Below are 25,202 nucleotides of genomic sequence, written 5' to 3' on the forward strand. Positions count from 1 at the left end.
GTGAAAATCATGTTATTGATGACCGGCCACATGGTGTGGATTCAGTGGAAGGTGCCAGGACAATGGTGCAACATGGGAGACAGGGCCATGGCACCTTCATTGCCAGGGGATTCTAGGCAGAGTGAGGCACTACAATAACTATAGGAACCCAGGATTCTCTGTGGGTGCAGAAATCTTTGCTTCATCACATTGTATTTTTACTTTGGCTGTTTTAAAGTTGATGTTTTCACCTTAACACTGCCAGTATTGTGGTCCTGTGATATAAAACACAGCCTAGTGCTAGAAGGAATCGTCACGTTATTGTTAACAAAACCTGAACACCACCTGTATAATAGTGTCCACCTATGGCCTCTGGCACCTGGAAGGAAAAAAAGTTGCAGGTCATTGACACAGGCTCCTGCTTAGTGTCATAAAATGATACCTAGAGATGCCACAACCATAAATGGTGCATCTGCAAGGCTGGATCATCAGAAACTGAGTGAAATCTTCAATGCAACAATGAGCAACATAATGAAACTACAACGTTCATGAACAAAATAAAATGAATCATATATTTATCAATGAGATTACATATGCATTGATTAGACATCTGTGCTACATTTGTGCCAATGTAATTTCTTGATATTTTTGTTGCTACAAGTCACTAAGATGGCTTTGATAGGGATCCACTGATGAGCCAGAGCTGAGAGGGCTTGGGCCTGCTGAGAGTCTCCTGCACAGATGTAGATCGCCATCCTAGGCTGTTCTGCTGGAGACTCACTGTGATTGGTGAGGTAAAAGAGTAGTGTATCTCTTCATGGGCTCTGGCATTTCTGTCTGATGTTCCTCTGCCTCATGAACAGGTCTCTTTTGGTGGAATTCAGAGGCTCATCATCTGCATGGGACTCAAAGTATACCTGGTTTTCAGTCATCCAAGTGTCAAAGATCTCATTTTCATATCCTCTGTCAGTTCCAGATATGTGCCTGCGATGTGCTCACTATGTTGTAACCCCAAGCCTAGTCCCGATTGTGATGAACATCTCTGTGCTGATTGAGGGGGCCAGGGAATGCCTCGTCTGAGGGCTCCGAGTCTTCACTCTGTGAGGTGGTATTTGAGCTGGAGGTGAAGCTAGTGGAAGGTTGTGACTCCCTTTCACTGTGAGAACCTACAGCGTAGAGCATGAAGAATTGGCTGATGGTCTTGCACAATTCGTTTTATCAGTAATGGTTCAGACATCACACCTGTCTGTCCATTTGTGAATACCACCAGAGGTGTCCTTACTGGATGTCTGGGAGATCCTAGTTTCTCCGTCAGTGTGCACCTAATCCCAGTATTCCCTGGCAAATTCCATGGCCTCCTCCTCAAAGGGCATCAGCATGCATATATCAGGGACTCCTCCATCAGTGTGCCTACACTCACGCTGATTATGAACAGCTTTCTCCTGGAGACAGATTGTTCGAATGTCATCCCTGTAGATCTATAACCACTCTATTGATATGCATCCTAACATCAGCTCCTGTGTGTGGGCCCTTGGGTGCTTGAAACCCCTATCCCTGGTATACGTCCATGACTTCCATACTTTCACTTCACGTCTGCTGGTGAAGCTTGCAATCCAGACTCCTGTGTGACATCCCTCTGCACTCACTAACTTACACTGCCTGATTAACTTATCTGTTTCACTTCACTGCAACTGGACAATGCCATTCATCCCTGGAGAGTGAGAAAATCAACAATCCCCCTTTGGCATCATGCGCAGGTCCTAAAGTGAGCCCATGATCTTGAACATGGCTACAGTCTCCAACCAGGCCCTTTGCTCAGGCAGGATGCCTGAACTTGGGCCATAGCTGCAGGAATGCATCCTTGAACTGTGGGATGCATGGTCTGAGATCCTGAGCAGTAAATGACAGCAGGATGAGTTTATCCGAGGTGGAGGAGTATATAGCAGAAAGTTTTGCAACCGCCTCAAGGTATCCACTGTAAGAGCCTGAATGTTCACAGTATGCACAAAGTCAATGCCTGGCTGGGTGCCCCCTAAATATGGCATCATTACTACTGACCCTATTCAGTAATAGTTGGAGTGCTACCCTCTTTCCTGCCCCCTCCACGTGATTCACTGCACGCCTCAACTATCCTAATGGACGGGCCGCTACAAGCTCAGATATTCCACTCCTGAACAGAAGTGATGTTCACTTGCTGTCTCATTGTCAACAAATTTGCAACTATGAGAAGATTCCGTCCAGAAACTCAGGCCAAGGTATGCTTGATTGGATGGCTGATAGTGAAGTGGTTGCATCTAATGATTGTTACAGGAATCTTCCATACAGATTTTTGATCGTTTGTTCAAGTGTACGCAGGGCAAGTTCACTCTAGCTAAAATGAGCAATCTGCTGAATTCAGAAAAAGGCAGAAACTTTATGCCATTTTTGGTCATGTAGATATTTCAGTAGCTAAATTCTAACCTCATTTCACAAAAAGATATATATTGTAGTCACAAGATTAATATTGTATTGACCCATTCAAGGATCATTTAATCCTATTTTTTTCTGGTACTTCTTGCCCTTTTTTTTATCAGTATCTGTCTATTCTGCTTTGTTCTTAAGCTGTTGTGACTCTTTCTGGAATATTCTGCTGATGCTAATATTTATTTAGTCCAAGATTTGCCTGTGAATTTACTTATCCTTCTGGTCTAACTCACTCCTACAATGTATTCACAGATATTATAAATCTCTTATGTTTGTGTTTTACTTTATCTAGAAATTAGTTACTGTGTCCCCTGACCTTCCATACCTTATCAATTCTTTAAATGTCTGCCAAATGAAAGATAATGAACTCATCCTTGTGAGTGGATTGATTTCTCCAGGAAGCTGTTATGACAATTCAGATGATTCCCAGGTATGAAGCTTGTGATTTTCATTGAAAAAACATCCTTAGTCTTGGCCTGGTTTATTCAATAATGTGATTATGTCTGTGTCCAATCTGTGAATGCTCTACTGACAGAAAAATGGATTGATTTTTAGTGAATGAGACTCAAGGCTTTGGAAAGTTTCTGTCAATTAGTTGGAATAAGGAGGAAGAAAAAAATGAAACCTGTTACATGAGAAGTAAAGATCATTAATAACAATTACTGAGCTTGTCTTAAAATGGCTTAATCATTTCCATTTACTGGTCTGCTGCAAAGATACAGCAAGGTGGCGTAGATCCTCTGGATTTCCTATTTGATTCATGACAACAGCACATCTTCACCAAATTTCTTCAAATTAATGACACTATTGCAATGGAATATTCTGCTTTGTTAAGTGTAGTAAATAAAATGCTACACAGTAAACCTGTTAATAGAATGTTAGTCACAGCGCCATCTCTTGAAATGCCTTTCTACTTCAGTGTCCAGAGAGTTTTATGTTTTAATCAGATAAAGAACATTTTCATGACATTTTGTGAGCAGTTTCTAATTAGTTGGCTTGCATTTTTAATTTGGAATTATACATTGTCAAAACCTGCTGTAACTGCTTATTGTAGTGGTTGTGCAGTATTCGGTTAAAATAATTAAATCAAAATTTAAAAATGAGCAAATAGGGACACATTTTCCCCTATTACATCAGTAGTCACTTACATCAGTAAGTGAGTTATAACAGATATGTTCCAATTTAATTGCTTCACAAAATAAAATCTATTTATGGATGTTCATTAGTTAAAATATGAAATAAAGAAGTCAGCTTTATAATACTTCATTTCGGAAAGATTACATTTTGTGTTTTTAATAAATGCTAAAAGAAGGCATCAACATCCAACATACTTTTTTTTACGAATGAGGAAAATAAGATCGAAATTAATCAACCTTGCTTTATCAGTAATAATGTGGTAGAACAGGCACTAATAGCCTCTTCTCCAGATTGTAGCAGAATCTCTGGAGTCAGGGCTTGGCAATCTCATTGGACTGCTGTTAATTGCCACCTACACTGGCATTGGAACCTGTTGATCACACATCAGGTGAGAGGGAACGTGGCATTGCTTTGATACACATGATTTGCCCATTTGCTATTTTTTTCAGCCATCTTCCTATCTGAAGGGGCTGAGGGGCATTTCTACTCACAAATCTTGGCAAGGATCCCAGCAAGTATTCCACAGACCTGGATGGAAATTCACCTTTGCACCAGAGCACTCAGTGTAGTGAAGCTGGGCTCTTCAAAATTCCTGATTTCAAATTCTTTCCTCCATCCATGCTCACTCTGATATCGGAGGGCATGTATTCAGCCCACAGATGTTCTACCACAACCAGACACCTTACAGAAACACAGCCTGGACTTGGATCCAATATTTCGGATTCCTGCAAGTCTTCCTGCAGCGTTGCTGCATATCTAGTGAACTTGTGCTAGATTGGTGCCCCAGAGCCCCACGAAGACTTAGGGCCTATGAGCCTTCATCCAGCAAACATACAAAAATATTCTGGATCACAGCATAAACTCAGAGTACACCTGTAAACCTGCCAACAATCGCAGTCAATCTTTGTAAAATAATGCAGCTTTTAATTTTCCCTGTCTTAAGCTGATCTATTTGGTTTTGAGGTTTTGGAGATGCCGGTGTTGGACTGAGGTGTACAAAGTTAAAAATCACACAATTTGGTTTTCAAAGCCTTTTCTGATTTGCATTTTTTCTTTATAAAATTCTATTTTTGGGGTTTTCATCCTAATCATTTATTAGGTGAATGTTTCCCTTGTCCCTCACAGTGTGACAGACCCCCTGATGTTTGTTTAGTTCAATCAGCCAGAAGATGCCAGAAGAATGATATAGCCTGTGTCATTTATGAAATAAATAAATGTATGATTGGCTTGGACTACGTTAAAGGAAAGAAAATACATCTTCAGCACACCACCAATTGCAAGTCAGGCGATGACACCAATTGTTCTGTATCATCCATTGAAGAAGACTTTCTGACTGCCCCTGAGCACTTCGATGATGAGGAGGATGAAGCACACAGTGTCTTAGGTGGTAAGGTTTTACTTGAAGTCAATATTTCTCAAGTTGGCACAAAATTTGCTGCTCACTTAACCCTACAGCACAGTGCAGCACATAATGAACATGTTCAGTTTTTAAAGGGATATGGACATCACGGACAAGGCCAGTATATTTTGTTCATCCTAACTATAGACGCATAGAGATGTACAGCATGGAAACAACTCATCCTTGCGGATGAGATATCCTGAATTAATCTAGTCCCATTTTCTAGCACTTGGTCCATATCCCTCTAAACCCTTCCATTCATATAACCATCCAGATGCCTTTTAAAAGTTGTAATTGTACCAACCTCCACTACCTCTTCTGGCGGCTCATTCCATACACGCACCACACTTTGCATGAAAACGTTGCACCTTAGGTCTCTTTTACATCTTTCTCCTTTCACCCTAAACCTATGCTCTCTAGTTCTGGACTCCCCCAATCCAAGGAAAAGACATTTTCTATTTACCTTATCTATGCCCCTCATGATTTTATAAACCCCTATGAGGTCATCCCCTCAGCCTCCAAGGAAAACAGCCCCTGCCTATTCAGCCTCTCCCAATAGCTCAAACCCTCCAATCCTGGCAACATCATTATAATTTATTTCTGAACCCTTTCAAGTTTCACAATGTCCTTCCTATAGGAGGGAGACCAGAACTACACACAATATTCCAAAAGTGGCCTAACCAATGTTCTGTAAGCTGCAACATGACCTCCCAACTCCTCTACTCAGTGCTCCGACCAATAAAGGCAGGCATTCGAAATGCCTTCTTTACTATCCTATCCACTTGAGGCTTCGGAACTATGAACCTGCACTCCAAGGTCTCTTTATTCAGCAACACTCCCCAGGACCTGACCATTAAGTGTAGAGGTTTTGCCTGTTTTGCCTATCCAAAATGCAGCACCTCAATTTATCTAAGTTAAACTCTTATCAGCCACTCCTCAGCCCACTGGCCCATCTGATCAAGATCCCGTTGTACTCTGAGGTAACCTTCTTTGCTGTCCATGCACCTGTAATTTTGGTGTCATGTCCAAACTTACTAACTATATCTCCTATGTTCACATCCAAATCATTTATATAAATGATGAAAAACAGTGGACACAGCACCGATCCCTGTGGCACACCACTGGTCACAGGCCTCCAATCTGAAAGGCAACCCTCCACCACAACCACCTTTGAGTTAGTTCTGCATCCAAATGGCTAGTCCTCCCTGTATTCCATGTGATCTAACCTTGCTAACCAGTCTACCGTGAGGAACCTTGTTGATTACCTTATAATGAAGCATGAACTGTGTGGTTTTCTAGCTATTTCACATGTAGTTAAGACTTGCTATTTAACCCGAGTCACATGTAGGCCAGACTGAGTTTGGCAAATTTTCCTCCCTAAAGGACATTAGTAAACTAGGTAGGTTTTTGCAACAGTCAATGACAGTTGTCATGGTTTCCATTACTAAGGCTAGTTTTATATTCCAAATTTTGAATTTGAATTTTGCTCCCATTATGAGATTCAAACATGCACACCCCAGATCCTGAGCTTTTGGATTACTAGTCCAGAAACGTTACCATGCCACCACCATCAACTCACAAAACTCACAGTAAATAAATGTTGCATAAAAGCAATATATGCAGATGCTGGAAATCTGAAACAAAACAGAGACTGCTGGACAAACTCTGTAGAAATAGCCATCTCTGTGGCAAGAGAATTAGAGTTAATGTGTTGAGTCTGCTGTGACTCTTCTGCAGAACACCAAAAAAAACTTGCACAGTCCTTTTGCAAATGGTGTGTTACAATGAAGAATTCTTACGCTTTTTTTTCTTTTACATAAATCAAGTTTTAGAAGATCGAGTATATTGTTGATGATTGGGAAGCCAGATTTTCTCTCTGTTTTCCCACATAAAATCTCCCCATTTCCCCAGCACCTACTGATAAATCCAGTCTCTGGTATATATTACTGTTGTTAACGGGGTGCAGAATTCCCCACCTATCCCCAGCTTTGTGTCATCTGCAAACTGGGAGATATTACATTTAGTTCCCAAGGAAGAGTTCATCGAAATCATCAACATCTTACACTGAAGTCAATAGAATATAGACAATCCTTAAAGAAATTGTTGGAGGCCATGATGAAAATGATACAGTTTTAATATTTTCAAGGCTAGGGTGAACAAGAAAGAACAAATCGGACAAATGCTTGCTTAATGCTTATATTGTGTATTATATTAAATTGAAAAATGTGTTGCTGGAAAAGCGCAGCAGGTCAGGCAGCATCCAAGGAGCAGGAGAATCAATGTTTCAGGCATAAGCCCTTCTTCTTCCTGAAGAAAGGCTTAAGCCCGAAACGTCGATTCTCCTGCTCCTTTGATGCTGCCTGACCTGCTGCGCTTTTCCAGCAACACATTTTTCAGCTCTGATCTCCAGCATCTGCAGTCCTCACTTTCTCCTATTATATTAAATTGAAATAGTTGCAAAGTGTATCTTTGTATTAAAATGCCTTGTAAAGGGCAAAGAATAATATTGAAATTCAAGCAATATGGTAAAATTAACTTTTTATTTGTTTCTTCTAGATCCTCTGAATATTATTGGTTCAGACCCAGCAACAGGTACCACAAAGCCTAGAGGAAAGACTAAGGGCCTCTTGCAGATGCGACAGAACAAAGACAATGTATTTCTTCAAAGGACATGTAATCCAGAGGATACTTCAGTGTCCCAGAATGCAAGTGAGACAAGCTCTGAAAACACTGTACAGACCCTTTACTGTGAAACCAGCTATGATACTGTGGATGGGCACATAGGAAGGCATAATCCAGAAGAAAAATCTCAACAAGAAACATTCCCCAGCAATGACTCTGGGGAACATGGTTTGGAGGAAGAGCACAAAACTTGCACAACTGAATGTGTTAATGAGGATCTTCAGAGGAACTCCCTAGCAGAGTTTGTAGATACACAGAACACTGACGATAAACTTAGTGTCTCTTCATCGATGGAGGAGAATCCAAATGTGGAGGGTGAATATGCCTCAAACTTAGCAGAGTCTGTCTTGCAAGATGCCTTCATTAGACTATCCCAATCAGAATGTACTTTTACCACAGAGGCTGCTGTTAGCATCTCTGCAGAAAACAATGATACTCTTTCAACCAGCAGTCTCAAAGCAGAGACAACAAACCCTCCTTGTCCATGGAATGTTCTTCCTAAAATCGTTATTGTACAAAGTCCAGACAACTGCGAGAACACTCCAGAATGGCAAGAACAGTTCAGTCCAACAATGGCATCAGACCTGGACTCAAGTCCCTTGAGTGAATCGCCACCCTGTGTACAGGAACGTGTGATGGACCATAAGAACTCTGAGACTAGTGAATTGCCTCCCAGTTCTGTGGAGGTAGCACTAGTCTGTGCAGCCAGTGTTGTAGGAACTGTTTCAAGCCCTTATGTTGCTGAGAGTCTGCAATTAGACCGAGCCTTGTATGATACAGACAATCTATCCTGTAATAGGAATGAAAACAGAACATTATTAAATGGTTCGAGATGTGATGAAGTGAAATTCTCATTCTCTTCAGCACTCTATGGTGTCACCCAATTGGTCAGTGCCATAGGAATTGCAGGTGGACTAACTGATGAACAAGACAACAGATTTTCTGCTACTTCAAGTGGTTTCCTATCTGCAGCTGAGACCTCTGCTGCAGTTACTCTCCGGAGTAGTGTGAGTGTTGGAAGTTGTGCCGAAACATTTGCTTGTAACGTTGCTGAGGTATTGCTCAAAGAAGCAGCTACTGTTCTTGCAAATCCAGACCACTATAAAAGTGTTGGTGAGCTCATGGATTCCATGGACAAAAAGTTAATAGAAACAGTGACGAATCCAAAAGTCTCTTGCTGGGAGGAATTGTCAAGGGATGACTTTGCCCATAATATATCAGATTTAATTCTGAAACATTCTTTCCAAGAAGTAAATAAAAAAGTAGGAATAACAAATCTGGTGAAAGAAAATCATTCAGATGTGAATCCAACCAGCTTGTTTATTGAGAGTACAAATAAATTTCTCTTCAGCATAATGCACTCCACTTGTAGAAAAATCAAGGACATTATAAGAAGTAATGATGCTTCCATGGTCTTTCAAGAAGATGAAGCCAACAGCTGGAAGGGTTTGGAAAATACTAACAAACAGAAGGATGGGATTACACAGAATTATCATAATAATGACAGTTTCGAAGACATTGGCCAACCCAGCACTGTTGTTTCTGTTCAAGAGAGCCTAATAGACTCTACAAACTCAAATAAAATAGGATTTGAGGAATCAGGCTTTTCACAACAAGTTAATCTGAACTCTGTGTGGTTTTGCAGTAGACGAGGTAGTGACTGTCCAAACAACATGCATAATTTGACTGACCAACAGAGATCAAAGATTGTCAGTGCTACCGATTACATTACACCACAACACCAACAGAAAACATGTGATAAAGACGCAAGTTCATGTTCCTCTATCGGCATGTATGAGACAGATATGGGATGTAATGATGCCATGCCAGCACAAACATGTGGTTATAGTAATGCGCTTGCAGAAAGCAGAGAATTGCTGAGAACCAAATCTCAGACAGAGAGAGAACAGAACTTACTTTTGATAAATGCACAAAATGCCTTAAGTCTACCTAAATCTTCATTCCATGTTACGCAATCAACAGAAGCAAACCTTTCAATAAATGGATTTGCTGACCAGATATCTAAAACAGTTGTTTCCATGGCGACAGAGATGGCAGCTATTTGCCTTGAAAATACAAATGCTAAGCAGCCATGGTTTTGTCCTTGGAAAAGAAGACTTGGAGATCCTGAAAATTTCATAGTTTCACAGTCTTCCTCATCCAGAGTAGTCATGAGGAGTAAAGAATCCCAAAGCATCTCTCCAGTTGGCAAAAGACTTAAGCCACCCAGACTTAGTGAGATTAAAAGAAAAACGCAGGAACAACCTGAGCTCAAGGAAAAGCTAATGAACAGAGTGGTTGATGAATCGTTGAACTTTGACGATGCCCTGGAGCCGATAAGCTACTTTGCCAATGAGTCACCTGGAAAAATAGTAAACTCGGCTGAACTAGCTATGGTTGACTCTGTGAAGCAAGGTCTGGGCCTTACCAGAAATAGGTTGCTGTGTGAGAGGTGGAGCAAGGGAAAGGCCTCCAGTTATGAGAGCATTCCAGAAGAGGACATCGATTCCAGCAGTTCATGGGCTGCCCTGGGTGCCATAGCTAAACTTGGCCAGCCAATAAGCAGGGCCAGTTCCATCTCCAAGCAGTCAAGCTGTGAGAGTATCACTGATGAATTTTCCAACTTTATGGTGAGTCAAATGGAAAATGAAGGATGGGGATTTGATTTCCTGCTGGATTATTATGCTGGCAAGCACGCTAGCAATATCTTAAATGCGGCACTCCAACAGGTGTGCAGAAAAAATGGGCATCTTAGCGTCAGTGCATCCTGTCTTTCGAAACAATCTAGTACAGAAAGCATTACAGAGGAGTTTTACAGATACATGCTCCAGGAACTGGATAAAGAAAATAAAGAAAATAAAAGCAACAAGGAATTGCAAGTGCCATCTGCTAGAACAATCATGTGTTTCAGGCAGTCATCAATGCCAGATAGACGAACATCAGAGGAGAGATTAACAGTAACTCCTCCCATGAAAGCAAATTCCTTTGATGGTTTTGCCCAAAATGATCGCAGGAATGCGTTAGATATACGTATGGGAGACACAGCATTGTCCACTAATCTCTATAAATCTCTAACAGATTCTTGTTTGTATCAGAAATGTAAAACCGACCATATCACTGATATGCTGATAAATGAAACTTGGTCAAATTCTATTGAGGCTCTAATGCGAAAGAATAAAATCATCTGTGATGACACCAGCAGTCAGAATGCTGAGCAGCCACCAAATGGAGGCCAGCCACATGTTGAAAAATATGCCACTGGGATAGTTTCAGATACTGTTCAATGTGGAAAGTTATCCATCAGTAGTAAGCAGGATTCCATTGGATATGCATCCCATGACTCTGGAACAAAAAACAAAAGATGTGAGGCACCCATCCAACACAAATTAGAGAAAGCAAAAGTAGTGACTGAAAAGGTGTGTTTCACATCAAATGATTGGGCAACTGTGAAGAGAAAGCAGTTGTCCCACTGTCAGAGGGAAGTCCCTTTAATTCATATAGAGGATGATCAAAGAGAAGATATCAAGGAATGCCTTCCGACAAAGGCAACCTGTGATACTAAGGTACTGGCTGAAAAGAGGCCAGTAGAAAGGAAACTTCCAGAAGTTGATGGTGAATGGCATACTGAGTCTAGTTCAATAACAGCCAGCAGGTAAATGATTCATAAAGAGATGATTTTGTTGACTTGCATTTAAAAGTGCAAATGTGACACATTGAAAGACCTGATTTTTTACATGTAATTATAAAATAATAAGCGATGGCACATCATGGTTAGATCTTGGTTTTCATTTTGTTTGCCTTCCTTCATTCAGATGGACATATAATACAACAATAATGCAGTTGTTGCATAGTCATGATAAACCTGTTAGTCTCCAGCAGAGCTACCCATAAAGTAACGAAGACCCAGTAGAGGTGGTGAGCTCTGGAAGCTAATGGTCTGTTACTGCATCCCAAAATATTTGCTGAAAGATTTGATTTAGATTTGAATTACTTAAATGTGCTTTCTGTTTCTACTGCCCTTTCTCCCACATGGATAATGGCCCAGAAATTGTGATCATCATCAGAACAGATTCAACCTGTTGTATAAATCTTCTTTAAAATTACCCACTTTACTGCCATGGTTGTCCTGATCAAGATTCAGATCCTTGCCTGTCCCAGGTATATTTATTGGAGGAAACCAGGGAGAAATGCTCTCAATGTTGAAGTAACGTTGCAAGCCAAGGTTTGCCCCATGTTTCAAGAGTTAATGTTCCCAAAGCCACTTTAACAGTAACTGAGACCAGGGAAGTGAGGAGGGTCGCTTAGCAGGGGTGTACATACAAGGGTAGTGTGCCAGATGGGTAAGGTGCCAAAAATGGTCTATGTTGGTAGAATGGAAAGTAAGTGGATGAATGCTTAAGGTAGGTCAGAGGATTGTGTCAGTGTTAGTGATATTGGTTTTGTAGGGTCAGGTTGATATGGATTGGATTGGGGTGAAGTGGGAGTGCCATATTGGTTCCTACAGGGGTGAGTTATGGGGAGGTGTGTCAGCTGTATTGGGGGCAGAGGGAGTGGTTTTATCGGGCCCAGTGGGAGTTTGGGTTTGGGGCTGAGGGGTGTTGGCTCCAGTGGTTGTTGTGCTGGGGGATAAGTGTCATTTGTGGCAGGTTGGACCAGGGGGTTGGGTTAGTGTCAGGTCAGGCAGCGTCGGACCAAGGAGCACTGAGTGATAGGGTTTGGATCTAGTAGCGTGTAGCACGGTCAGGTTTATGGGAAGGGTGGCAGAGAGGAGTGGTCAGGTCAGGTCAAATCAAATCTAAACATCATGGAAATGCAGTTGGGGGTTTAATGGTGAATTTAGGGTTCGGAGTAACAGCCAGATTTGTTTTGAATTAATTCCCTTTGAGTGCAGGTCATTTTAATGAAACTGCAACTCCAAAAAGTGGCTCAATCCTATCCCAGAAACTGATAGTGTCATGTAGATCCTCTCCTGAACCTTGAACTTCAATGGTAGCAAAACAAAATAAGTTAAACTGATGTCCAATGTCTCTGCAATAGTCAACTGAAGTTGTTTTGAAACTCATTATTCTCACTGTCTAAAATCATTTCAAAAGTGAAATACAGTATGGAAATGTTATTTTTCAAAGTATAACAGGACATGCTTCTGTTGCATGAGAGTTCTTCAAATTGACAGGTACAGCAGGTACAAGAATCACCAACATGTCATCATGTGAGTGACTGATGCTTTGTTGCAAAACCTTCAAATATTTCCATCACTATAAAAGCACATTTGTGATGGTCTGCCACTGTGAAAAAGGCTTTGCATTTATGTGAGACTTTTCCCAATTTCAGTGTTTTATAGTCAATAAAGTATTTTTGAACTGTAGTCGCTGCCATATTAAATTTGATTTGATTTGATCTAATTTGATCACACATCAACAATGAGACACACGACCAGACAACGTTTTGTTTGTGATGTTGATTGAATGGTAGGTATTGACCAGGATAACGGGAAAACTTTCCTATTCGTTTTCAAGTAATGCAGAGGGATCTTTTATACACACTTGGATGAACATTTAGGGACTTGGTTTCACATCTCACTAACACATCTGAATGTATACGACCCACTCAGTACCACATTGAAATATCAACCTATGCTTCTTTGTAGTCTAGAATCAGAACACTCAACCTTCTGACTCAGAAGACTACCAATGAGCCAAGGGTGACACAATGGTATACAATGTGATATTAGGATGATGATTTCCATCTAGGTTCTTGGTTAGCAGGTTCTCAGTCATGATGAGCCAAGTGAAAGGAGTTGCTGAGTAGCAGTGAGATGCTGAGTAGCAATACTGCTTACAGAGCATTAAGCTGTCCTTCAAGATATGAGGGACCAAATGGCCTACTCCTGTTCCTATTTCTTACGGTCCTATGGTTCAGAGAGGGTCCTTTACTTAACGTTCTTCATGAGATTGGTGGAAGATGCTTGGAAAGGATTTCAAAACATCCTACACACAACAGAATACTGAAATGTTCCGAATTATTACTTTTTAATTCTGAAGTAACATACCAATGCTTCATCCTTGGCTTAGATTAGTTTATCACTAAATTAATTTTATTGTTGCCATTTCTTGAGCTGTCCCTCAGGGAAAATCTTCCTCTCAATGAAGGTGACAAGTACAACTTTGAATTTCTGACTATTTGACGTCACAGACCAATCACCCGGAAGACTTATCAGAAACAGCACTATGGAAGGTGGAATATAAATACATTGCTGTTGAGGAGACAAAAAATTTCCATAATTGGGCATTCACAGTTACAAAATTAGCTGTGTCTTGTTGTATGGCAATTCCAAGTAATTTCTAGATAGCTGACTAATTACACATTGATCTATTTAATTCCCTGTGGCAACTTATTAGAATTGGGCAAAAGGAATATAAACTTTTGATGCTGAGTAAATGCTTGCTGGCTTGTGCAATAGCTAAGTCAGTCGAATTATTAACCCTAAATGGTAGTCTTCCAAGTTCTTGATCAATGACAGATCCTTTTTTCCGGGTCATCCTCATTAGAATTTACTTTAATAGGAATCAACTCTGCATGGTGAACATGGTGGCTCAATAGTTAGCATTGCTGCCTCACAGCACCAGGGACCTGGCTTGGGTTCCACCCTCAGGTGACTGTCTGTTTGGAGTTTGCATGTTCTCACTGTATCTGCGTGTGTTTTCATCAGGTGCTGTGGTCTCCTCCCACAGTCCAAAGATTTGCTGGTTGGTTGGATTAGCCATGTTAAATTTCAGTGATGTGCAGACTAGGTGAATTAGCCGTGGGAAATGTGGGATCAGAGGGACTGGGTATGATGCTCTTCAGATGAGTGATTTGGACTCAATGGTGTGGACTGAATTACCTGCTTCCACACCATTGGGATTCTGTGATTCTATGAGCTGCTATATTCTACTTGCGCAATGTAATAAGCAATATCTTAGCATTTCCTTGTGACCCAAGCTTTATATTTATCTTTTTTTTTCACCCGTGATCCATTGGTTTCCCTCAAAGCACAGCAAGCATCACTCAATGAGATGGATCTTGATATGAATCATTAAGTTAATCCATATAATTCCAGGTCACTCAGCATCCTGACTTGGGACTATATCACTGTTCCTTTCTTGTCACTGATCAAGTTCCTGAAACTTCCTTCCTGACAGCACCGTGGATTTCCCTACACCCCAAGAAATGCAGCAGTTCGTGAAGGTAGCTCACAGCCACCTTCTGAAGGTCAATTCAGGATGGGGACAATAAATGCTAGCCTAGTCAGTGATGACCACATCCCATGAATGACTTTTTTTTAAATGCACAGAACATAGTTTTGATAACATTCCCATTAACCTGGACAACCTTTTCACAACATTAGAAAATAATAAATAAGTGGCATTTCCATACATAGGTGAATAACGTTATTTGCCTTAAATAATGTATCTCACACCTGCCCGTTCTCCACCACTGATTATAACCATCTCCCGATCATTTTCTGCACCTTGCTACTGTGAAGATTTGTACTCAGATGATCGCGCTGCTTGCAAAGGTATTCTATGTGTCTACACCCATGTCTTTCTCTTGACCAACAGCTATAAAAATTAATCAAAGACTTCACAATACTGACCTGTTTAAAGTGTTAATCACCAACAATAGAAATAACTTAATAGATTCTTGATGGATTACAATAACAAAGAAAAATCGGTATGTTCATTTGTATCTAAATTGCTTATTTCTCAACTTGTTTTGTTTTAATTTGAATAAATGCAGTTATTTAGACCGCGATATTTAAAGTTATAGCCATCTTCCCCAATTATTTCTGTAGTTAAAAAAAATCATAAGTATTGTAAAATGTGATAAACATATTATGCTGGGTATTTTGAAAAGCAGTTTTGAATTAATTTGTTAAGAACTAGATTTGACCAAATGTATATAATTCAGTGTGCCTATCACTTGACAAAATTGTCAATAAAGTTGTCAAAACATCCCTGTATACATAATCAGTATCTCATTGTAAATTTCATGGCGATTGGAAGATAAATAACTGAACAATTCTGACAACTAGAGTTATTACATAATGACATGTTGGCCTTGAATACAGCAGTGTTTTGAAGGAACACCATTGACTACATGATATAATACACTGTCGATCAACTGTGGATCTCAAGCAGGGGAATTTTGTGGTCAGTGATAAAATAGCAATACTACCCAATGACCCCAAACACCACAGTCCAGACAGATCTAGTAATCTCTGTGAAATGGAATTCCCCAGCAATGATGCCAACAAATACAGCAAGTAGAAAATCAGATTGAAGTATTTTCATGCACAGTAAACAACAAACTGAACAGTTAAAAGCACTGAATCCCTTTGCTTTTAACTTAAATTTTCAGATCACAAATCATATGATTAATTAGTTTGAAGCTAAAAATTACGATCAAAGTTAAAATAATTTTAAAATGTGTAAAGTTTTAACTTCAAGGGAAAAAGTTGAAATTCAATTTCAGAGATAACAGCTTGTTTATGAACTTAGTATACTGTTAAGACCCTATAGACTTCATTAAATAAAGTTGTAAGTTTACAAGGGTTTTTCCAGGATTAAAAATGGAAGTTCTTGTCAATTCATTGATTGCTTAGGGATTGCACACTGAGGGGATGGAACACAAAAGTACAATCTTTGGAGAAGCGATGTGTGACTGATAGCGACCTCAGGATTTTCATGTTATTCTGCACAGGTGCAGACCGTTAATTTACGATTACTTTTAAGGAGTAATGTGAGAGGATGCTGCCCCTTTATTACGGTTACTTTGTCCTTGGCTTTTTTTTAAGAGAGGTCATAAAAGACACAGACTGTGAAAAATCTATGTTTGAAGGGTTTTAGGGCCAATTTGATTATAGCTAACAGGTACTGCCTCAGGCAAAAAGCTTTTAAGTTTAAAGAAAAGCCCTTGTACAATGAAAGGGGAGTGGCCGTATCTCCCAGCTCAGGTTTTCTTTGGTTTGATTTGGTTTTTGGCAGTCTGGCTATTCTCTGAAGGCAGTTAGGCTGTTTTGTGAAGCTGCTGGAGCCAAAGAAGGAGGTCTCTCTCTGTCTTTTCACATGTAAGACCCTGGGTTTGACTTTAACTTTTGTGCCAAGTGTGCTTATGGAGATTGTTGCAAGTATTGGGAACAGCATCATTAAGTTGGGATAATCTGTTGGGTCTTCAGATAGGTTGTTATTCTGTATTTTGTTTTCTGTTGTTTGTATTTCATTCAGTAATCTTATAAATAAATTCTGTTTTGTTTAAAACTAAATGGTTTGACCAGCTGCATCTCTACTCTAATATCCACTTCACACCTGCTTAAAACAACTAGCAAAGTTAGGGTCTGGGCTACCTTCTTAAATGTTGTGACAGGGTCTGGCCTGGTGCATAACATTACTGATGAAGGCCTCCTGCCCAAAACATCGATCTTCCTGCTCTTCAGATGCTGCCTGACCTGCTGTGCTTTTCCACCACTACTCTAATCTTGACTCTAATCTCCAGCATCTGTGATCCTCACTTTTGCCTAGTTGATTTCAACCTTACTGCGAATCCTCTTGCAAGGATGCCTACCTTGAAGAAGTTCTCCGCCTCTCTCTACAAAGATCTCAGTGAGTTTCTCTCTCACTGCAACACCCAGGTCATCATTTCTGATGAAGGGCTCCTGCCCGAAGTGTCAATTTCCCTGCTCCTCGGATGTTGCCTGACCTGCTGTGCTTTTCCAGCACCACTCTAATCTTGACTGGTGCATAACAGACTGGGGGCTCTTTGTGGGATTTGTTCTGTATTTCTGATTTGGGATTAGGATTGTTGGACTCGAAGGCAGCGAATGGTAGGTGTTAGTGTCTTTTGTTCTGTGTGTTGATTTCGGTTTGTTTAAACAGTGCTTAGGATAGCAATGGGTCTTTCAGTCACTAAAAGTTTTCTGGGTTTGGAAGAAATGACTTTGGGGATTTTAGAAAAGATGATTAAGACCAAGCTGTTGGAATTAGCAGACAAGCTGGAACTGGAGCTGACTACTTTCATGAGGAAAGGAGAGATAATTACAGCAATAGCTCAGCTCTAAATTTGCTGAAAATGCCATCAGAATCTTTAAGAGATGGTTAATGTTCAATTGAAAATAGAGCAGCTTGAGTTAGAGGCAAAAGACAAGGAGTTACGATTAAAAGCAGAGGAAAGACACAGAGAGAGTGAAAGAGAGAAGAGAGAGAAAAGGAGAGAGAAAAGGAAAAAAGAGAGGGAGTTTGCACTTCAGAAACTGTCACTTAGACAGGAGCCCAAACATTCACTTCCTGAAGTAGTAAGAACTGATGTGGAAAAGCAGAGAGCTAAAATGGCAAGATTAGCAGCTGAAATGGCTGATGATCATGAGTTGGCCCATAAATAAAAGTTTGGCTTCCAAAATCAATTTCAATCCATGAGTGAAAGAAGTTGGGGAAAAGAGAAATCCTCATTTGAAAAGGGAAAGGTAAATCTTGGTGAAGATCATAAAGATAACTTACCACAGAGTTAAAAGGAAACCCTTGAAGGGGGAGGAGAAGTTTAAAAGCTCTGGTGTTTTCACTGCAATAAAGTAGGTCACATGAAATCACAGTTTTGACGGGTTAGGAAAAGCACTGGGAAGCTAGATGTAGGTAAACAGGATAAGCCAGTGAATTTTGTTGGAGTGATAATGGAAAGTACAGTGGAGGCTAGAAAGCTGCACCAGAATGTACAACCTGGTTGGAGGTTGGTTATGGCAGAAGTGACAGATCTTCTTAAACCATATACCTGCAAAACTAAAGTTTACTCACATAGGCCAGAGGCCGCAGGTAAAAAGGTTAGAATATTAAGAGATATAGGATCCTGTCAATCTGTGACATTGGAAGATGAGGAGATATGTATCTCTGAAGGACAATTGTCATAAAAGGTGCTAGTACCAGGAATTCATGGTGAGACAAGAAGTGCTCAATTATGTAAAGTGAGGTTACAGTGTCCAGTGAAGCATGGGGAAGTCACGGGTAAGAATACTGGACAAACTCTCAGCTCCAGGAATACAATTTGTCCTTGCTAACGATATAGCTAGCTCACAGGTAGGAATGCTGCTTAATTTCAGGCAAACTCAGGCAACTGAACTATTGCAGGACACATATCCTGGGATTTGTCCTGACTGTGGTAATGAGGTCAGAAAGTCATCAGTTGAAACAGGAGAGATCAAAGAGTACAGATAAGGAAGTTGAAGTGGAATTAGCAGACACTCTGTTTGATCAAATGGTTGACATAAACCAGGAGCAGATAGATAACAAAACAGGCATCTTTAGCTCTTTACAGTGTGGAAACACGCCCTTCGGCCCAACCAATCCACACTGACCCTCCAAAGAGTAACCCACCAGTCCCATTTCCCTCTGACTAATGCACCTAGCACTATGGGAAATTTAGCATGGCCAATTCACCTGACCTGCACATCTTTGGACTGTGGGAGGAAACCGGAGCACCCAGAGGAAACCCACGCAGACACAAGGCGAATGTGCAAACTCCACACAGACAGTCATCCCAGGCTGGAATTGAACCTGGGACCCTGGTGCTGTGAGGCAGTAGTGCACAGCACTGAGCCACCATGCTGCCCCTATCACCTATTGCCAGTGGTTTATGGAAAAGAGGTGTTGCGAGTAGCGCACAAGCTACCACTAGGGGGTCAGTTGTGAGTGAGAAAAACTTAAGCTAAAATGCTGGTCTGGACTGCTCAAGGATGTAGCTGAATTTTGCCACACATGTTATACATGTCAGGGACTTGGAAAACCACAGGCAGTAATAAAACCCGCACCTTTAATAAAAGAGTCTTAATTGATTGCGTAGGACCACAAGCTAAAACAAAAAGTCAGAATAAGTATTTGTATAACAACCATGGATATGTCCACGAGATTTCCAAAGGCTCAAAGTTTGTGAGAAGATTTGTAGCTCGGGTGCTCATTGCTGTGGTTCTGTTCGCCGAGCTGGAAGTTTTTGTTGCAAACGTTTCATCCCCTGTCGAGGTGACATCCTCAGTGCTTGGGAGCCTCCTGTGAAGTGTTTCCTCCGGCATTTATAGTGGCCTGTCCCTGCCGCTTCCGGTTGTCAGTTTCAGCTGTCCGCTGTAGTGGCCGGTATATTGGGTCCAGGTCAATGTGTTTGTTGATGGAGTTTGTGGATGAGTGCCACGCTTCTAGGAATTGAGTTACTTTCAGAGGAAAATTGAAATGACCTGAAAGAGTTATTACTATCACATGGGAAGATATGTGGAAATAAGCTGGGAAGTACTAACCTAATTATGCATGATGTAGATATAGGAGATGCTGTTGCAATTATGCAATATCCTTATAGGCATAACCCTCTAAGGAAGGCACAGGTTCAAAAGGAGATTGAACGCATGCTCCAAGACGCCACAATCAAAGTGAGTTACAGTTACTGGAGCTTACCCATAATAATAGTGCCAAAACCAAATAGCACCCAACAGTTACGTGTGGACTATTGCAAAGTCAAAGCAGTTACAAAGACTGATGCATATGCGATTCCGTGTTTGGAAGACAGTGTTGAAAAAGTCGGACAAGAAACTTATATTTCTTATTTGGACTTGCTCAGAGGATACTAGTAGGTACCTTTGTCAGAAAGAGCAAAGGCAATTTCGGCTTTCATAATGCCAAATGGACTGTATCAGTTTAAAGTCATGCTGTTTGGTATGAAAAATGCACCAGCCACATTTCAGAAACTAACCAATAAGGTAATTGCCGGATTACCCAACTGTGTCATTTATAAAGATGACCTGGTGATTTTTAGTCACACATGGAAGGAACATTTGCAACATTTATCAGACATGGTTGATCAACTTCGGAAGGTAGGCTTGGTGATAACCCTGACTAAACATGAATTTGCCACAGCCCAAGTCACTTTCCTGGGGCATGTTATTGGACCTGTAAAAATGACCCCACAGGATGCAAAAACAAAGGTAATTGGGGAGTTTCCCATACCAATGATAAAAAGCGCAGTACTACAATTCCTGGGATTGAGTGGATTCTATCGAAAATTCAAACCAAATTTTAGCAGTATACTGCTCCACTTACTGAATTGCTAAAGAAAGGCATGAAGTTTCAGCAGACTATCAGAAAGCATTTGACAGTCTGAATGCTGTGTTAACCACTGCCCCAGTATTAGCCATACCTAATTACGCAAAGCCATTCAAGGTCGCTATCGATGCGAGCAATGTGGGGTGTCGCTGCTGTGCTCTTGCAAGAAGATGACAAGAAGATAGACAAAACTATAGGGATTTCTCCAGGCAATTGAACATTCATCAGCAAACAGTTGAGAAGGAGATTTGAGCTTGGTGTCGGTGTTACAACATTTCAATGTTTATATTACCAGTGATATATCTGAGACAACCATAGACACTGATCATAACCCATTGGAGTTTGTGAAGAAATGTAAGGACAAAAATGTCAGACTGTTTAGATGGAGCATGTTGTTACAACCATTCAGTTTGAACATTGTGCATGTGGCAGGCCTTGAAAACATGCTTGCCAACGCATTGTCGAGGCTTGAATGAGAAATGGAGGTGTGCGGTGGCAGGAGAACGACAGACTAAAACAGAATGTAGTTGTGCTTGTTTGCATGTTTATAGCCAATGTAATGTATATGTGTATTGTACAGTACTATCAATTTAGGATTAAGGGGTTTCAAAATGAAGCCATCTTTGGATATTGATAGTGAACCTTTTTATAAGGGTATCTGGATGCTGCCCTTTTATCAAGTTTATTTTGTCCTTGGCTTTTTTTTCCCAGAGAGGTCGTAAAAGACACGGACTGAAAAGTCTGTGTTTGAAGGGTTTTAGGGCCAATTTGATTATAGTTAACAGATACTGCCTAAGGTAAAAGGCTTTTAAGTTTAAAAAAAATACTTGTACAAGGAAAGGGGAGTGGCCAGTTCTCCCAGTTCAGGTTTTCTTTGTTTTGATTTGGTTTTTAGCTGTCTGGCTACTCACTGAAGGAAGTCAGGCAGTTGTGAAGCTGCCTGAGAACCCCAGAGAAGCAGGTCCAGGCTGGTACTCTCTCTCTGACTTTTCACGTGTAAGGCCCACGGTTTGGTTTTATCTTTTGTGCCAAGGGGTGTATATGGAACTGCTGCAAATATTTTGAACAGCATCATTAAGTTGGAATAATGTGTTGAATTTTCGGATAGGTTGTTATTCTGTATTCTATTCTTTTTTGTTTATGTTTCATTCAGTAATCTTGTAAATAAATTCTGTTTTGTTTGAAACTAAGTGATTTGACCAGCCGCATCCCTCCTGGAATATCCACATCACACCTGCTAAAACAACTAGCAAAGTTAGGGTCTGGGCTACTTTCTTGAAATGTTTTGAGAGGGTCTGGCCTGGTCTATAACAAATGTCAGTGAATGCTAACAGTTTTACACACATTACTACCTCAAATTCTGGTCTGAAAGCTCACAGCCATAAAGTTCCATCTCTCCTTTGTGAATGTCAATATGCGTTAATAAGAGGGACACTGCAAGAGAGAAAGAGAGAGACAGAAAGAGAGTGAGAGTGTAAGAGACTGGCAATTGGCGCATGACAAAAAGAAATATAACCAGATAGGGAAAAACCACTTATGACAACGCGCTTATTGTAAATTTAAAAATGTATGGCATGGTTAAATCATACAATAATTTGCTAGAAGAAATCTAAATGAAACTAAATGAAACAAAGTATATCTGATTAACTGCAGTTTTAATACAGCACATACAGTCAATAAAGAGACGATATTTCTGTGTAAAGTTTTTTTATACACAACAGACTTCCTCACTCGTCTAACAGGTCAATCTGTAACTTTGTTTTTACAACAAACCTTTTTTTTGGAAGGTTCCAATATAGTCAGCTAGTCTGTGACTGGAGTTGATGCATTGAAATATCGAATGTAATAGTTATCAGGAGTAATGTGAATGTGGAATTTAAGGCGCAAACAGATCAGTCATGATTTTATTGAATGTCAGCATATACGAGTTGGACCGAAGGGTCGGTTTCCGTGCTGTACATTTCTATGACTCTATGACAGACAGTCTTCAGGAGCTGAATGGTCTGCGACTATGTTTTGTATGTTTGTATGAAAATTTCCTTCAACTTCACAAAGGGGAGAGTGGAAAACAGTATTTGTTTCATTTATCTCAACCTACAGCAATAAAACATGCAATACCTCATGGATTAAGGCATTTGAATTACTATAAAGTCCTTTTTTGAAAAATCAGTATTTCTAGTTCTGGGACTCATGTTTCAGATCTTTTATAGCTTCAATACTTGATAGACCTAGTAATTTGCTCTGCACTAATCTACTGCAACACTACAATTTATATTTCTCTAGCAGGGATCAGAAAGCTAGAAATCTAGGGGTAGCTAGTCTGAGAAACGTGATTGGGCACCTAGGAGACTCACTCACCTGTAATCCATGGGAGAAATTCAACCTTGTAGAAATTTCTTTCTGCTCCCATCAGAGTAGAGTCTAAGTGTAAAATACAGAGCCAAAAGAGAGTGCTTTGACAGTTGGCCACTATGATGTGTAAGTATTAACTTTCAACATCCAAACCTTTGAGGAGGAGAAGTGGTGACTGTTCTTAATTGACCCCTGTAATTAAAACTGCATTGAACTTACAATTTTCATGGTTGACTTCTGTGGCAGACCAAATTGGTTAATTCCCTATTATCCAACCAATATTCTTTAGAATTGATTTGAGTACCAAACCACACTGTTGGTTTACCACAGCATTCAAAAGTGAAAACCAGGCTGGTTGCACAGCAACTAAATAAAATCCATAACTGATTGTAACTTTATTGCTACAGTTCCTGGTTCTATCACATATTTGTGATTAGAGTATAGAAAATAACCATGATATCCCCCCTACAGTTTAGCTGCAACTATTAAATAAAATGTCAGTACATTGGTCTTTCATAAAAGGGTGACTTTCTGACCTTAAAGTTCCATTGAGGAGCATTGCCTGCCAGAAACAGGCAGAGCTTACAAACATTCACAATTGTATATTCAGTTGAATTCAGCTACATGTTCTCTGTGAGAAGTCCTTTCAACAAAGTGTTAAATTGGAAAATCTCCATAATATAGAAAACTGCCCGATTCACACATGCAGTGAATTCAGGAGGCTCAGCTCATGTAATGAATTGCAGCATGTCGTAACTTTTGCCTGGTGTGTTTCCTGTTCCATCCCAATGGAATGTGAAGGAGCAATCTAGCAGGCATTATTAGCAAGGGCCCAGGAAATTGGCCACGCAAATATTTTCCTGTTCAGTGATTAGTTTATAGAAAGGAAATGGAGCAGGAGGAAAAATATTTGAATCAATTATTCCGTAATGTTCTGTTAATTCATTTCCTCTTTCTGTTATTGTTTTGTCCCAACAAGCGTTCTGAAGAATCCGACACCAGCAGCAACGGAGAAGGTCGGAGCTGATGAGCTTCCATGCAGTTTGAGCACCAGCGACGATAGCATGGGGAGCTGGTCACAGCTCGTTAATGAAGAAGACCATGCAGAAGACAGCAGTAGCTATCTTCACCTAAGTGAAAGGTTGTTAAAAGAACATCAAAGTTGATTTAGTGAAGGACAAGAACTGTACGATTGCTATTTAAATTTACAACCTGATCACTCTAGGGTAATGATAAAATGTTAGGGTCTAATCAGACATTTTACTGATTAAGATTAAAGCATCTTGTGTACCTTATGCTATTAATTGCCACATGATGTTGTGAAAAGTAATAAAATGAGTGGCATAGCAGAGAATCATCTAATGAAAGTTTGGTGATACAGAACTTGAGTATTGTTAAAAAAAAACATTTCGTCAAAGCATCTTTGTCTTGGACATCAAGACAATTTTCAATAAATGCCAATACACAGAGAAGCTAACATTTTATCTTGTATAAAAGGAGAGTGATGATTGTTTGGCAAGTGGACTCTGATTGGTAATGGCTTTGCAAGGAAGAATGCACCAGATGATAACTGACATTTAACTGCCAAGTTAAGTTTAAACTTAAACCGGGCATGTTACCTTACTCTTTGATGGTAAACTGAGGTAGATTAGGCACTTTTCAGGTTCATAAGCTCACCCAATATACAGTGAGAAGTGATCTATTCAGGAGAGTCATTATTCCACAGGATGGCTTTGACATGCCATATTTCAGCATTATGCTTGCACGGTTAACAAATGGCTCAGGTCCTATTTATGGTGTTCCAGTTAAAATAAGTTTTATAGTGCATCGTACAAGAGGAATCCAACTCCAAATGAAGATAAAGAGTAGCAGACAGTAGTAGAGTTATTTTCTCAACAAGGAACAGGATCTCATTTGATTGCTCCATTTTGTACATGAATTTAAATGCAGGGTAGAACCCATTATGACATACATTGGAAAGTCTTATTTGTAGTTGTGAATTCAAATATAGCAAATGTGTAATCTACATGTCAAAAGTAAACAAAGGGGAGGAAGTTAGGTGTCATTCCATAGAAGACATA

General features: G+C 40.2%; 1 protein-coding gene across 8 annotated transcripts in view; it reads left to right on the plus strand.

The window, feature by feature from the left end:
- LOC122556052 (SPHK1 interactor, AKAP domain containing) overlaps positions 1 to 25,202 on the plus strand; it is a 396,794-nt gene that overhangs the window by 365,369 nt on the left and 6,223 nt on the right. For 6 of the 8 annotated variants that reach the window (XM_043702455.1, XM_043702458.1, XM_043702454.1 and 3 more), the window contains 4 exons: positions 2,735 to 2,872; positions 4,654 to 4,966; positions 7,535 to 11,312; positions 24,101 to 24,262. In XM_043702455.1, the coding sequence (XP_043558390.1) occupies positions 2,735 to 2,872; positions 4,654 to 4,966; positions 7,535 to 11,312; positions 24,101 to 24,262 (4,391 nt within the window). Of the gene's footprint in view, positions 1 to 2,734; positions 2,873 to 4,653; positions 4,967 to 7,534; positions 11,313 to 24,100; positions 24,263 to 25,202 lie in introns of those variants that run through there. The other 2 variants (XM_043702453.1, XM_043702459.1) reach the window with 2 other exon arrangements.

The sequence above is a fragment of the Chiloscyllium plagiosum genome, chromosome 13 (genome assembly GCF_004010195.1).
Source record: "Chiloscyllium plagiosum isolate BGI_BamShark_2017 chromosome 13, ASM401019v2, whole genome shotgun sequence".
NCBI lineage: Eukaryota > Metazoa > Chordata > Chondrichthyes > Orectolobiformes > Hemiscylliidae > Chiloscyllium > Chiloscyllium plagiosum.